Source organism: Salarias fasciatus, chromosome 1, assembly GCF_902148845.1.
Source record: "Salarias fasciatus chromosome 1, fSalaFa1.1, whole genome shotgun sequence".
NCBI lineage: Eukaryota > Metazoa > Chordata > Actinopteri > Blenniiformes > Blenniidae > Salarias > Salarias fasciatus.
The window spans coordinates 25,015,303-25,031,248 of record NC_043745.1 but is presented as its reverse complement, the minus strand read 5'-3'; the positions used below and the strand labels follow the sequence as shown (position 1 = coordinate 25,031,248).

The following is a 15,946-nucleotide window of genomic DNA, read 5'->3' as shown; positions in this document are numbered from 1 at the left end:
TCATTAAATTTATCATATATTCATTCATTTTATCATTAAGACAAAATGAGCTTTCACAATTTTTGGAGAAGCTTTTTGTGAATCGTTGCTGTTTATCTTGTGTGTGGTCGTCAGCAGGCTCCAGTCAATAGCTCACCAACGACTTTGACGTTGATATCAGCAGTGTCCTCTCCTGCAGGGTTTCGGACCACGACGGAGTAGATGCCCTCGTCCTGCCTCTCTGCGCCCTCGATGGTGAAGATGCAGTGGCCCTTGGTGGTTTCCACATGCACCCTGCCGTCTCCCTCTGTGACGACCTGCACAGCGGCACACAGAGCCGACTCACTAAATTTATCCAACTGAAATATCTGCTGACAACTCTTCAAAAACCGTTGCGGTCATGAAACCTCATGTTTGTCATTTTGGAGGCAAACATGAAACTTTCTAACCTCAAAATGTCAACATGCAAATCCAGGTTATTTAGGTCCGCCTGGTATTTTATTAGTATTTCAAACAATAAAACACTGTTCTTCTCATCAGGTTTATTCACCCGAGGGTCTCAGGGTTCTGGAGGTGACTGCAGTTCACCTGTCAGCCTCAGAGCAAACACATGGAGACAGACACTGATGCACGCTCACATTCAACAGCTAGAAATTCAGTCCTTAAATTCCCTCCAACAGCTTACCTGGCGATTTCAAAGACAAACCGTGAGAGCTGTGTTTGTGTTACTTGTTTGTGACTGATTCTCTGGGTGTTCAGACACACCCTGGATTAAGCAGGCGTTTCTTGAATGTAATTCAACTGGAAATTAGAGGAGATTGAAGTTCTTGGATTACTTATTAACATTACTGTATAAATTTATACTTACAGTCGGTTTTCTTGACCGGCAGTTCAGAGGAAACACTCAAAACATGCACTTACCTTGTTGGCATGCACAGTTTTTTTCCTGCTCCTACTGAACTTAAATTAAATCATACATGTACAGTGATGGCTGCTGGAGAAGATGGTGAAAAACTATAGTCACACCTGAGGATCAGTTCTTCAGAGTTTCAAAGTTTCAATTAAAAACTCAACCGCTGACACAGTCACACATTATTCTCCTTCAGCTAAAGCTGTACATGTACGTCCATGAATCCATGGACTTAGTGGCAGAAAAGAAAATTCATACTGGTGCAATTTGTTCCATATGAGGGAAAACGGATTAATTGCACCTTGTTTTCACCTCGACTCCGACGTCAGAAAGCGAAAACAAGCGTGGATCCTCCTGCATGTTGACTTACCTCTCCACCGGTCGTGGTCCAAGAGGCTTCGTTCCCTTCTTTCTCTTCACCTTCAGGTTTTACAGAACTAGCCTACGTTTGAGCAAAGCAAAGCAGGAAAAGCTGAAGAGCAAGGAGAGCGACCTCTCTCACTCCTCATGGAAAAGGTGAGCAATCTGCCTATTAATGACTGAAGCCAGAGGCGGGCACCCCTGGTCCTCATGGACCGCAGTCCTGCTGACAGTCACCTGTCACTGATTCGAAATAACGGATAACTAGTTGAACTAATGGAGCTTTCTGCAGGGTTTCATAATAACAAATTTAACATAACATTCAATAAATCCAGGTTTTTTTAGAGCAGGACAACATTCAAAGAGGCAGGACTGGGGCCCTCCGGGACTAGGATTGCCCATCTTTAATGTGTTAGAACCCCTGTCAGTATCCCAGCCACAGATGGAATGAAATTGTTAGTTCAAATAACATTAATACCAAATCCTGAACTCTCCATAGTTTCTGCATTCTCAGTATCAAATCATATATATCATGGGTTCACACTGTTTTTTTCAGTTTCCAGTTTGCAGCTGCCTCGTGCCTCTGAGCTCCAGGAAGAACAGCACAGACTTCTCATACTAATGCTGATCCAGGTAAACCTTGAAAACTTTTCACCATATATCAGCGGAAAATCCTGTGCTTCATACATTCCAAAATCTTGGGCTGCTTTGGATAGTACAGTTTGTGAAAATGATTAACTGTGCAGAGCAATGAACTAAATGATATCCAAGAGGCACTGTACAAGCACTGAAATTACAATTTGAGATAATTTCAGTAATTCACTATTATAATATATAACATTATAATTGAGATTTCAATATTCTGAGATGTTTTGGTAGAGAAGGAACGTCTTCAAAATTTCTGTAGTTCATATATAGGTCTAGATTTTTGGTGTAGATAGATATTAATGTTTCATTCTCAAATCTAAACCAGTATGTTTTTCCACCACTGAGTAATAAAAAGCTTTTCCAGTATGAATTTGATATGAGGCCAAAGTCGTGTTCACACCTCAAGTTTTGTTCAGTTAAAATGAGCCCTGGTTTGATTTCTAGAGTGAGGAGGCAGCAAAGCAGACTGAAGCAAAATTCTGCTCTTATTACTTTCTACTGTGAGTCACACCTGGGAAAAGCACTAAAAGTGTGAACGCAGTACTGATTTTCCATTTTCCACCTGACCTACTGCAGTTCTGGACCGACGGCGCATATCAGTACAAGTATTCGTGTGCACTACCTTCTCTCCTTTGGTCCAGATGACGGTGGGGGCGGGGTCTCCGGTGATCGGGACGTCCAGGCGCAGTTTGTTGCCGGCCACCACCACGATGGTCGAATCGGCGGTGCGACCCATACAGTCCAGGTGGATTTTGGGAGGATCTTACAAAGTCGTGTAAATGGTTAAAATGACTTCAGAGTGACGGCTGGTTCAGTCAGCAGGTGAGGGAGTTTGTGTTTGGGTACCTTGGCGTGGCACGAAGTCGATCTTCACCTCTAGGAAGTTCAGAAAACAGGGAAGAAAACATCATTCAGGAAAATGTGATTCTGTGGCACAAATGACTTCAGAATATGAGAAGCACTGATACTACCGAGGAAGTTGAGTTTAGCAGAGAGGTTGAAAGCGTGGCCGTCCGGCACAAAGGTGTAGTCGCCCTCATCTTCCGGTTTCACGTCATCAATAGTCAGTTTGTGGTTCCTGAAGTTTGGGAATGTAGTTTTCAGCATTAAGACATTCCATAAATTTCCATTTCTGAACTGCGTGTGGAAGGTGTCCCTACCTGCCGATGTGTGAGATATTTATCCTGGTGTCAGGCTTGACTTCGACGCCGTTCTTGTACCAGGTTCCTCTCACGTTCTCATCAGACACCTCGCATTTGAACACGGCCTGGTCCTTCGCCTTCACTGTGAGGTCTGCGATGCTCTGATAGACCTCCAGCTGTTTCTCTGAAGAGTCAGAACAAAAGAAACCCGGTGCAGATGAGGGAAACTCTGCAGGCCTTCTGACTCGAGGGGAGGAGCTACATGGCAGGAGATGATGATGATGATGACGATGGTGATCATGAACACTAGATGCAGCTACTGTTTGTGTGGAAAACATGACAATAATATTTCACCATGACTCTTTTCTTTGTGTGCTGCATCTTAGCAACAGGCACGAAAGAAATAGTCATTTGGATTTATGCTAGAAAATGAAGTGGGAGGATATGGAGACAATTACGGTGCATCTGAAGATACAATATAGATGGGAGTTGTTATAGCCGTCCCCGAGACGTTGTTATCGGGTGAGAAAAGTCACACCACGCTCCTTGTACAAAGGTTACAGGAGTTTCTCCTGGGCTGGCTGCGAGGGAGGGCGGGCCTGATGGCAGTTCTGCTGCGGCCGGAGGTGTTGATCCCTGCTGCGCCGCGGCAGCTGCTAATTCTTGGTCGGATCGCTATTTGATTAACGGGCCAGATGATCTTAACAAGACTGGCCGCCGGTACAGGATCAAGTTTAACATCTACAAACAACAAGCACGGGGATACACACACATGTAGCACACATACACATCTGAATATATATGCAGGAGTCAGGGGCTATATATATATTCAGCAAGGAGTCACATCTAGATCGGGTTCTGTTGATTTGTTTTGTTGTGGTTTCATGAGGGGGACTCTGCTCTGAGAGGGAGCTACGATGAAATGGTTACTGGGGGAATCGAACTACGGTTTATATTTTGCCTACGTCCAGAAGAATCTTCCCCATCGCTCATTTTTTGATCACCTGTGGATTGAAATTAAAACATTCAAACAAATCCACCTGAAACACACAACCGTCATGAAAAATTAAAAAAAAAATATGAAAGCGTAGTGCACTCAGATTTTTGTTTATCAAACAAAGTTAATGGTTTATTTTCTTATTTTACTGGTTTGGAGTGTTTCATGATTGCTGTTTGCCCTTCTGTGGTGCCGGATGGCTGGGAAAGCTGAAAACAAAGGAATGTAGTCAAATACACTGGCTAGTAAAATCAGAAAGGCCTCATTTTTGGATGAAAACAAAAATTTTGAGCAGAAAACTCTGCTTCCTATGAGCAAGAAAAATCTGTGCTAAATCCTTAAAACGAAGTCAAAAGATTTTTGAACCAATTTTTGGGATGAAAATATCTCTAACTTTTTTACTGTGATGAAACTGTACATAAATTTCTTATTTTATGAAAATAAGCTTTTTTAATGTGAAATTGTCCTGTGGATTTAGATGGAATCCTCAATAATTCAAGAAAAAAAATGAAAAAATACAAAAATAATCGGAACAAAACTGAGGTTCATCTATATATTATACCAATTATACCAATCAAAAAAAAAAAAAAAAAAAATTGGATACATTTCTTGAAAATATTGTAAATTCACGCAGATCCCATTTTTTCTGTAAAAACTGATTTTGTTTCCTACATGAATGAAGTACGCCCTCATACTGGAAAAACATCACACTTTAGAAAAAAAAAAAAAAAAAAAAAGCAAATCTATCCAATATTGAAGAAAAAAACAAAAACAAAATCAGACTTACAACAGTGTGAGCGGCCCAGTGCAGATCTTTCATCAGCATCATCAGGCTGCTGAGCCTTGTTACCCGAGGAAAATCTACCATCTAGCAATAAAACATACAACTTGCACTTTATCAATGAGGCTCGGTTCGTCGCTCTCCAGGGTCAAAGTTTGCCTCTGAAATAATCAACATCTTCCAGGAATATTTTATCATTTTAACAACATTATATCAAGGTGTTATGTTAAGAATGCAATTCCAAGATTTATGTAATCATGTGATGAACAATCCACAAAGAAAACAGATGAAAAGCGACTGCGGCGCCCTTCAGGTGAAGTGTGAGTCTTCTAACTTTAGCTGGCATGTGGACTCACGCCGCCGCCGCCGCCGCAACCTTGGAAGAATGATGTGGGCCGTAGCCCAAAGATAGACGGCATGCCAGGAGTGGCAAGGCCGCGCAGCGACCGGCACGGTGTGAGAATGTGTACGTGGAGAATCCATCACTGACAGCCGAGGTTCAGTCACGCCCGGCACTCACCCTGCACCATGAGCTCGGCCATGGACTCGCCGCCATTGGTTTTAACCTTGTAGTGGCCGCAGTCTTCCTTGGTGGCCTCATTGATGATCAGCACGTGCTTGCAGCCGTCCTTCTTGAAGCGATATTTGAACGACTCGTCCCTGGTCAGTTCCACGCCGTCTTTCTCCCTGCAAGGGAAAATTCACACCCACCAGAAATGTTCCCGATTAACGGGACCGCCGCAAAACTTTTGAGCGGCGGACTTTTAGCAGCTGGTTAACGCTTGTTTGATGAAAACACCCGCGGCGCTCAAAGGTCTCCTTGCTATTTCAGGGGCTTTCACCAGCATCACTCTGAGATGATGTTATGGCTCATACAGGATGTGACCACTTGCTTTTTACGAGATGGAAAATCTATATTTAGGCCGTGCAATCCCGGCTAAGCTACGTCCATTTTCTGGACAAAGGAAGCAGGACGTGGTCAAAATCTCACACAGCCAACAGAATAATCTCCGGGATTAGCACGTGTTGTTTAGGACTCCTGCTGTGAGTTTGATTAGATTAAGTGAGACCGCGGATATATTCACTGATAATGAGCACAGGTTTCTGAGCAGGGACTTCGTCTTTAGCTTCAATTCATCTCTATGGCGAAATTAATTGCAGGATTTCGTTTTTCTCAACACACACTGATCTTTGACCTTTTTTACATTTTTTTCAGAAAGTTTATTCTGGACTCAAATGATGGCGTGAACGCAGCTCTCTCATTCAGATAAAGGTCACGTGGGACGCTCTAAAGTGCTGACGTGACCTTTTCACTGAGGTGATTATTTAGACGGTGTAGCAATACATCAGTCTGTCAGAGACGCGGCGCTCGGAGGTCTGACGTCTGTCTGTAGACATGACAACCTCAAATGCCATCTGCCGGGTGTCCCGGCAACTGTTCCAACGCCCGACGTCGGAAGCGCGACCAAACTTAGCATGACTGATGACACTTCGGCAGCTTTTCATCCACTCCTGACACATTGATCGTCCTCATCGGTTCCGGGTATTTATATTGGTGCGTGTAAATGTAGGATTCAGGCTCATTTGGGGATGTGAGGAAATGTTATCTCACCACTTCACATTGGCTCCTTCCTCTGAGACTTCACACACAAACTCCACCCGTTCCCCCTTCATCACCATCTGATCCTCCAGATTTCTCAAAATCTGGACGGGAGGCTCTGGGGAGGAAGAAGTGAGTGAATCAATTAAAGGAACTAAAATAATTTCATCTTGATCATTTCTGAAATACGCTGTTCAACCTTAAATCTTGATCCACAGTGTGCCTGTTCAGAACGCTACCTGCTAAAACACTTTGTTCTCATTTGCTGTGAAAGCGAGGGGTTTGAAGAACGCTGCTGAAGGCCTCACATACCTTTAACAAAGAGCTCCGTGGTGCATTTCTCATTCCCAACCACGCAGCAGTACGCCGCGTCGTCCGCCAAGGAGCAGTGGTTGATGGTGAGGTAGCGCATGTTGCCAACGCTCTCAAATATGTACCTGAGCAAAGCAGAGGGAGCGTTTTATTGACCGTTCTATTTAATAAGCATGAACAAATCGTAAAGTACAATTTATTGTTGTTCTACTAATGATACTTACTTGCTGGTTGTAGGTGAGCAGAAGCAGGAGAGAGAAATGACACATTTTCAGTAACAGATAAAACTTGTCTTTGTTGAATGTGGAGTTACTATTTTTTTACTGCGAGGTTGAGGTGTTTTCAAACCTTCCAGTTGGCTGGATTTCTTGTCCGTTTTTCAGCCACTTCACCTCCACGTCTGCATTTGCCACCTCAACCGCCAGCTTTATTTTCTGTCCCTTTGACACCTGGTAGGCCGGGTCCAGCTTTTTGAGGAAAGCTTTAGTACAGGAATCAGAAAAAAACAAACAAACAATAAACTGAATTCACCTGCAGTCAGTTAAGATTTGACTGAGCGTTGCTCAGCATACAAACCTTCGCTTTTCTTCTCCTCTTTCTTCATCTTCTTCAGTCTTTTGAGCATCCCTCTCAGGTCAGTGATGCCATGCTGGAAAGCGATTTTCTCGAATTCTGACGGAGGAGCGTGGCTGAGGATGTTCCACACGTCCACATCAGGCTCTGCAGTCGTCTGCACAGCTCTGACAAAGAGGAATCATAAGCAATTAAAACCATGCAGGATGTTGATATAACATTTTAAATGTCAATGAAATCACGGATATACATTACATTCACGTTTACAACATCCACCTGTTACGTTCTCGGCGATTAAAGGTGTTGTTCACGCTGTTGACATGTCAACATGCATTGATTACAGCTAAATTTTTCAATGTGTTGTTAATCCAAGTGACTGTTGTTCTTAAATATGAAATATTTTACATGCAGTTTTCACACTGTCGGGTTTTTCATGGTGCAAAAAATGTTTTGAGTTTAAATAGACTGTTATAACAGTTTATGTTTACTGAAGGTTGAAAAGTGAATCTTGATGTTTACTCTCATGACTTAAGGATTATACATGTTTTCTTTTTCATATAACCCCGCCGATTAGCCCATTTGTGGAGTGTACTGGTAATAACTGATAAAGATTAACCGGAAACAACAAAACCTGCCAACGTGAGAAGAAGCTGTGTCCTGGAATCTAACACTGAAGATTTGCGTTTGTGTTGGTCTCACAAAACTTCACCAAACATATAATTTGAGTGTAAAAGATCACATAACATGAGCAACACTGCTGCTTTTAATGGACCTAAATTATTATGTACTCAACATATTGAGAATTTTACTGGATGATATGGTTCAAAGAATTTTGTTGATCTGATGTACATTTAGTATCTTTCCTGCTCAGGTCTTCATATTGAGTTTGATTAAACCTACAGCAGTAAAGAAATATGTGAGTTATGCCAGTTATTGCTAATTTATTGTTAAATTTTGACAGTAATTATCTTATACACCAGCTTCATTCAAATTTTTCTACACAATAAAACTGTCTGGAAGTGTGTATCACCTTCACTGTTTTTTTTCAAAACTTCTTTTAATTTAAAATGAAGTTATCTGAATTACATCTTCACTAATGTAATTATCATGTGATCATGATCATGGTACTGTCAGCTCGATTAGACTCGGAGGACTGAGAACAACAATATTATAATCTATTAATATATAATAGATATTCCTGTTAGATATTCCTATAGATAGTAACTCCTGCCACAACTGTGTGTTTCAGTGTTGTCATGAAAAGGTCGACTATTGATGTCAGGAAAACAATCACAGCGAGGCAATGCAAAGTGTGAAGCAACGAAAAGCTTTCCGAGTGACACGCAGACAGTCAGCAGTTTCTTACCGATTCGAGGATTTTATGAAACTGCTGCTCATTCAGAGGTTGAACCCACGAGGCAAAACAAACCAGACACGTTAAAACACAACAGTTCAGAGGCAAAAACACCCAGGATGTTAGACGACGCGCGTTTTTATTTGGGAACAAATGAACTTGTTACGTTGGAGGTTAAACTGTGCTGAAGCAGCTGAAATTGGAGTGCCAGTCAAACATAAACAGTGAGCTGCAGGCATCATGCTTCGTTTGGATTCTGACACGGCGTCCAATTTTCCTGTGCAGGGGCAGCGGTAAACGTGGGGTAATGGTGTGTGTCGACGTGTCGGGAGGTGGACTCGTGTGAAGACATCAAACTCTCAAATGGTGCAATGTCTCATCAGAGCATTTTCCAGCTGGTGCAGTGTTGTGACCTTCCAGGAGGTCATTAGGTCATTTATATCAAAACTAATCATGTGCATTATCAATGGGAGGGAAACTCATAAAGCTGTGGTTAAAATCATGTTTCATCACAGAGCATTGTGAGGTGAGGTTTATTCTTTAGCATGTTAGGATTATTAGGATGTTCTGTCAACTATTAGGGATCAAGTATAGACATAGCTTACTCTCTGAAGACACCAGATGTCCAAAAAGATAAAAAAAAAAAAGGAAACGTTTAAATTATAAATAGTGAAAATAGTGTTACTTTCTCAGAATCTAAACAATATAATGAGTATGGACATATTTTTAAATTGCTTACCTCTTTTTTAATAAGGCGCTGAAGTCCAGTTCTCCTGAGTCTTCATTTCCATCTGTGCTACTGCAGAAACCACAAAACATCAACAACACAGCGCAGGTCTTTCTCTCCTCATTTCTCCACAGAACGAGTGCACATTTCACTTGATTTGTTTTGAATAAAACAAATAGACATTCTCAGACATAAACACCAGGTTAAACACAACCTGCTTGCTCTGGCTCACGTGTGCAGTATCACAATGCAATCATAACTGGTGCAACAGTCAAACAAAATTTGAAATCCAAAATTTGGATGGGACAGAATCAATCTTTAAAGCTGAAATAGAATGCATTTATAGACAACGGAAATGCAGGCAGATGTTTTGCTGGAAGGACAGGTGTTGCTATGTTCAAAAAACAGCCATCATTTTGGGAAATACTTAAAAAAAAAATAAGACTCTGTTTGGTACCTCGTCAAAATATTCGAATTGCAGTCATCCATCCAACTAAACAAAACAAGAGTAAAATTTTCAACAAATCTTAGTTCAAAAAGACATTTTGTCTTGTTTATTTATTTGGAATCTGAAGCAACTATGAACTAAAACTTTCATGGACAGATCTGTCAATGCTGTGCATTAAAGTTTAGAATTTGAAACATGTGGCTTTAGGGCCCAATAGCCCCACAGCGAGGGCTCGATCTACTCAAGAGGTGACCTTGCTATGTTTGATAATAATGAAAACAGTAATGCAACTTTTCAATCAACTCAACACGCTGTTCCTGATTTGTCCACTGGGGGCTGCAAGGCTGCAGAGAGACTGGAGGTCAGAATCTCTGAGCCTGAGAACTGAACAGCAAAGGGAACAATGCTGGATGAAGGCTCAGGAACTCGTGACTGTAAAGTGGACAAAAGCTGCAGAAATCCTCTGTTCTGAGATGCCACAGGCCACTTCAATCTGAAAAGAAACGCTAAATATTTGTGTTTAGAAATAGAATGCGTCGTTTGAAAAACATAAAACATGTATAGTAAAATGAGTTTTAAGTACAAAACCCTTCCTGAAGGCGGAGTGGGGAGCCACTGGGCAGTGAGTGAAGGTGGAGGTCACAGGGTGTTTCAGGATCTTTCTATTTTTGTATTCAGAGATTATTATGCTATCGTTCCACCTTCAGATTGAACTGGGGTGGAAACAGCACCAGTACTAAACTGAATGTGGCACTTCTGCTTTAAATTATACATGGATGAAGAATGTAGCAGCCCTGTGTGTGCTGAGGCCTCTGCCGTACACTAATGACTGTGTGTCCACATCAGACCGCTTCATTAGGTTTGCTGACGATACAGCAGTGGTGGGTTTGATCTCAAACAGCGAGTAGGAATACTCGATGGAGATCATCCACCTGGAGGTCTGGCGCAGAGAAAACGGCCTCATTCTGAACGTCAGCAGGGCCAGTGAGGTTACTGTGGATCACAGAGAGGGCACACCGCCCACTCAGGATCAGCGGGACGGAGGTGGAGAGAGTGGAGAGCTTCAAGTACCTGGGTGTCAACATCGCCCAGGACCTGCCGGCGTCCTGTCACATCAGCACCCTGCTGGAAAAAGCTCCGCAGTGTCTCGACCACATGCCTGAGGGACTTTAAGCTCCCTTTCAAGGTGCTGCAGGAACTTTTACACCTGCACCGCTGAGAGTATTCCCCCCTGGATGGACAGCAGCACCCAGCAGGAGGAGGACGATCCGCCCGGTGGAGAGTCACCCTCCCCAACCTGTAGGATGTGAAAGGTCAGGAAGATTACGCCTGAACCCACTCCTCCCAGCCACAGCAGCCCTCTCTGCTGCTGTCGGGGTGGCGTTACCACAGCCTGAAGGCAAACAGAGAGGCTGAGGAGGAGCCTCCTCCCACACTGATTTATTTATTTTGCTTATTTTCTACATATACTCAGAATTCAGAGTTTCACGTGTTTTCACCACATTTTCCCGGAACTCAGGAACTCAGTCGCAAGCAGTGCTGTCCTCATCTCGAGAACGACCCTGATATTGAGGAAAACATTTGTGATGAGACTCCTTGTCCTGCAGACCGTCGTCAGGTTTGAACCCAGTGGGGTTCATCCAGACAGTGGTTCTGCTCAGAGCCAGCTTATATCACGCCCTTGGGATGCCATACCCGGTGGGTGGATAAGCATGAAAGGCAGCAGGCAGGAAAACAGAACATATATCTCCCTCCTCTCCTGATTCAGAGGACATCTCCGCCCCAGTCAGGAACCCGGCGACCTTCCCTCCCTCCGCTCAAACACACTCAGCAGTCCAGGTGCCAACAAGGGCCGCCACACTGAAGCCCCATGAACTCTCAGTATGAAGACCAGGTGAAGCACCTCTGTGGGAATCCGTTAAACGTCCCACTGATGTTATCTGGCTTCAGACAAACTGTACTCAAAGTGCATACAGCTGATTTGTCAGATTCCGGTTCCGTGCCACATGCTCCTCTCTACAGTCACATCTGCTGGCTGCCAAAACCAAACACCAACTTCATGAGATCCTCTGTAAGCTACTGTCAGCAGTCAGCACTTATTTTGACTGGATGACTGCTGTGCTGTGCTGGATAATCCTGGACAATCCAAGCATGTAACAGATTCAAAACATGAGAGGGGGCATATCTCAGGAGCCAGTCGACAGGCTTATACGTAGCTCAAGCGCTTTCTTCGAAATGACCATTTTGTCTCGCACCAGCATTCCTGAAACAAAGATAAATAGATTGCACTGCTGTGACAAAAACACCTGCAGAGTTCTCACACCGGCTGTTCTGTCCCCTGGTCTCGTCGATGAACTTTGCGAATAGCCGCAGTTCTAAAGATGTGAGTGTTATTGTTGCCGTCGCCCTTGCAAACATCAAAGTCATCTCAGCTGAGAGAAAAACACCTTGGAGGAATGCCACGGCGGTAAAAGCTGAATGGAGAGAGTGTGGACAGGCTGAGAGCAGGTGTCGACACACGGAGCACTGGATTCATCTCGACATTTGTAAGCAGAATGAAAGGCTTTACGTGAGCAGCAAGGAGCTAAAAAGAGCCACAAGGTTTCTTTTCTATTACATTATTTTAAAAAAATAAAATAAGCCTGCACGTTTACCCACCAGGTCAGGCAATGACTCTGGTAAAATAAATCCACCTTTCAACGTATTAATTATTTAACGTGTGAGAGAAGCAGTTGGACTTGCCTTGTGGTTTAATGGAGCTTTATGATTTACTTTCTCTGCCTGCCTAAGTGCAAGGATGAGCTGGCGTTTTCAACAATCTTGTTAAGGTTCCAAAAAAAAAAAAAGAAAAGTATTTCCCAAAATTGAAAAAAACTGTTCCTTGAAGCCATGAGCAGCAGCAGTCGTTCAAGCAAGAACAATGCAAAAACACTCAAGGTTAAAGAAAACACAGTGGGGTCTGCTTGTCTCTGATCAGTGGGATGAAAGATAAAGACAAGGGCGCGGGTTTGACTCGTGTGCTCGTCTCCTGCCTCTGATCTGATAGCAGGATTAGAGAGCAAGTCTCTGGTTTATGCGGTGAAGTTACAACACATCACAGCTACACTTCCTCTGTGTGGCAACCCCGCCGAGGAGCCCGGCTACTGAAAAGCCTGTGCGTCTTAGCACATCCTGCACTTTCAGTGCGATCAAACCGCCGGCAAAGCTCACCCCGCCGGGCGGCTGTTTGTGCAGCTGGCTTCGGGGTTTTGATTGGTGACCCAGGAGGAGATCAGAGAGAGCTGACAGATACAGCCAGCGGCGAAGCCGCTTAACAGTTTAATCGAGCAAATCTCTGCATGTGGAGAGTCAGGGGTTAACGTGGCGGCGGCGACTATAATTAGCGATTACATTCTGGGTTTTGAATTTGTGTCATCTTTAGGTGTCGGTGGTCATCTCTTCAATGATCTCCCCCCTTTGGTGGTCACTTTCTTAAAATTCTACAGGAGACTGAAACATCCACAACACTGGTTTCGTTTGAATTGAAGCCGGAGAAGAAGCAGAGACACACAGAAGAGAGAGCGCGTCTCTGATCCGGTCCCCAGTTTCTCTGTTCTTCAACAATCGGAGCCTTTAGAGTTCGACAACGAGCCTCCATTGTTGCGACAAACCCCTTCACTACCTTGATCCTGGTCCACTTCTCTTCTTACCGGCTTCGCTCCTGATAGGTTAGCATGTCCACAGTTATTTTTCACATATGACAAGGTGATCAATCATTGCTTCTTGGCATGCTCTCTTTTCATATGGTTTCACGATCAAGACTTCTGAGTGACTTTTTGTCACTTCATTGGTATCCAGGCACATTATTTTTCTAGCAAAAATGATGTCAACTGTAACTGCAGGGGATTTATTTTAATGTCCTCCTTAGAGCCTTTCACTTTCCCCGAGTTTCTTTTGAAAAGATTGGAATTTGGAAAACACTTCTGTGTGCACTCAAATAATAATGAGTGCACTTGACAGATAAATAAATATGAATTAAATCCACTTGAATAAGATCCAACTTATTCACCCTTCTCTGTTGTGGATTTTCATTTCAGAAAAAAAAGTTACTTTTCTGTTTTTAATTGGCCTGTCACTCTGAAACGTGTCCTTAAATCATGGTATAACTTATATGTGGGGGATTTTTTTGTTCGCATCTCAAGTTAATTAAATATCTAAACTGATGTCGACTGTTTGTATGATTTGGAAATAACTCTGTGGAAAGTTAAACTCAAGTCTTTCAAGTGTTTGCTTTCCAGAAATATATTTCAAGATTACTTACACAACATTTATCAAGCTACATTACATTAAAGCCTATCAAAAGACTGAACGCATTAGGAAAAGCATACAAATAAACATAAACATTCATATAATGAGCAGCTGGTAAAGGAGTCCAGAACAGGAAGTGGAATTCCCTTCAAATGCCCAGAAACTTAAACTGGAGAGCATCAACACCTTGACCTTCTTTAAGAAGAAGTGAATGAGAAATGGTCTTTGATTGTTAATTATGTGTGTATAATACCAGGTTTTTTGCTTTATAAACTTACGTGCGCCTGAAAGCTGCTCTTATATCCAGACCTTCAGCAGCGCGAGCCTCTGGAAGGCAAAACAAAACCCAAAATCACCACTGTGCCATATGAAGGCGAAAACTAAATAATACGCCGATTCTGTAAAGAGATGCACTGATTGTTAGAAAATAAAATATTGACAATCCTGAAATAATAAGTAATGCTCACCATGTACAGTCAGTTCAAAATTGCAGCTGTCAAACTTGTCCCTGGATGCAACCTCACATCTGTAACCACCTGCGAAGTTCGCTTTGGCTTCAATGATCTGCATCTCAAATGTGTACACCTGTAACCACACGAGGGAGAGGGAACATCACCTTTACACAAATTTACATCAAAGAATCAAAGTTCTTTACACTGTAACAGTATCATTACTCCCTGTTCCCTGATTACTCCAATGAAACTTGCTCACTTTAACTCAGTCGCTTTGTTGCTTTGTTTCGATGTTCCTAAATGTGTCTTATTTTATTCAGTACATCGTTTATTTTTTTGATTTGTCTAATATGATCTCCTTTTTGGTTTGAATTTCCTTCAACAGTTTGTGAAGCTGAACTGTGATGGTACCCCAGAGAGTGTGTCTGTGGTTTGTCGCATGACCAGGATGAGAGTCGAGGAAAGGAGTTAACTAATGCTTGTGCTCCTGCTCAGCACTGGTCTACTGCACCTTGGTGTTCCGGTCAAATGTTTCTTTTAGCTGCAGGTGTTTTCCAGACTTGCTGGCGAGGTCCATCCACTTCCCTTTAAACCATTTAATGGTGGGTTTCTTCAGCAGTGAGTCAGCGCTCACTTTAGCTACGAAGGTGATGTTTTCACCTGCATAAAAAAATGATTTGCATGGGATTAATATTGCATTATTTTGCGGACATAAATGTTAAAATGTGGAAATGACATAGCATTTACTACAGTTCCTGCACAGTTTTAGATGCTGATGTGACCCAGACGATAAATGATTTACAGCCACCCACCTACAGTGACCTCTCCACTCTGGGGTTTCTCTGTGAAGAGTCCAGTCAGGTCCTGTCTGGTGTCTGGAGGCTGTGCTTCTGCAAAAAGTCAAATAAATCCAGCTGAAAATGATATATTTCATAATAAGCATTTATGCTTGCTATATTTATTATATGATGTTCTGTCATTTATGAAGTCATTGGTCCAAATTAAAGACCTTAAACTGAGCTGAAAAAAAAAGACATTTAAATTAACAATAAAATCTTGTTTTATTCATGTCACAGCTGTTTAAAAGTGGAACGTTACCTTAACAATTTGTTTATTTAGAACTGTCATAATAAATCATTAAAATTCTGCCCAATGAAATCACACGATCTCCCACGTTGTTGTAAAATACACCACATGTGACAAACTTGTCGAGTTTAATATGAGTCATGCGTGTCCGGGGAGGCGGGAGCAGTACGGAGCATCTTGCCTGTGAATACTGGATGAACTGGGACATGCATGTTGCAGGAGAGCGTTGTTGCTCAGGAAAGGCTTCAGTACGATGTTCGCTAATGGCTGAATAGACGCTGCCTCAGAAT

The 15,946-nt window shown here is 42.6% G+C and overlaps 1 protein-coding gene across 1 annotated transcript in view; it reads right to left on the bottom strand.

Annotated features, from left to right (window-relative positions):
• Nucleotides 1–15,946, bottom strand: part of mybpc3 (myosin binding protein C3) — a 36,427-nt gene that overhangs the window by 15,249 nt on the left and 5,232 nt on the right. The window contains exons 5-22 of the mRNA XM_030089494.1: nt 15,383–15,460; nt 15,082–15,230; nt 14,586–14,703; nt 14,397–14,445; nt 9,396–9,455; nt 9,262–9,264; nt 7,306–7,469; nt 7,078–7,210; nt 6,954–6,956; nt 6,730–6,854; nt 6,430–6,535; nt 5,338–5,504; nt 3,058–3,223; nt 2,869–2,975; nt 2,744–2,773; nt 2,520–2,659; nt 1,260–1,331; nt 137–296 (exon numbers count right to left, since the gene is read on the bottom strand). Coding sequence (XP_029945354.1) covers nt 137–296; nt 1,260–1,331; nt 2,520–2,659; nt 2,744–2,773; nt 2,869–2,975; nt 3,058–3,223; nt 5,338–5,504; nt 6,430–6,535; nt 6,730–6,854; nt 6,954–6,956; nt 7,078–7,210; nt 7,306–7,469; nt 9,262–9,264; nt 9,396–9,455; nt 14,397–14,445; nt 14,586–14,703; nt 15,082–15,230; nt 15,383–15,460 — 1,830 coding nt within the window. The remainder of the gene's footprint in view (nt 1–136; nt 297–1,259; nt 1,332–2,519; nt 2,660–2,743; nt 2,774–2,868; nt 2,976–3,057; nt 3,224–5,337; nt 5,505–6,429; nt 6,536–6,729; nt 6,855–6,953; nt 6,957–7,077; nt 7,211–7,305; nt 7,470–9,261; nt 9,265–9,395; nt 9,456–14,396; nt 14,446–14,585; nt 14,704–15,081; nt 15,231–15,382; nt 15,461–15,946) is intronic.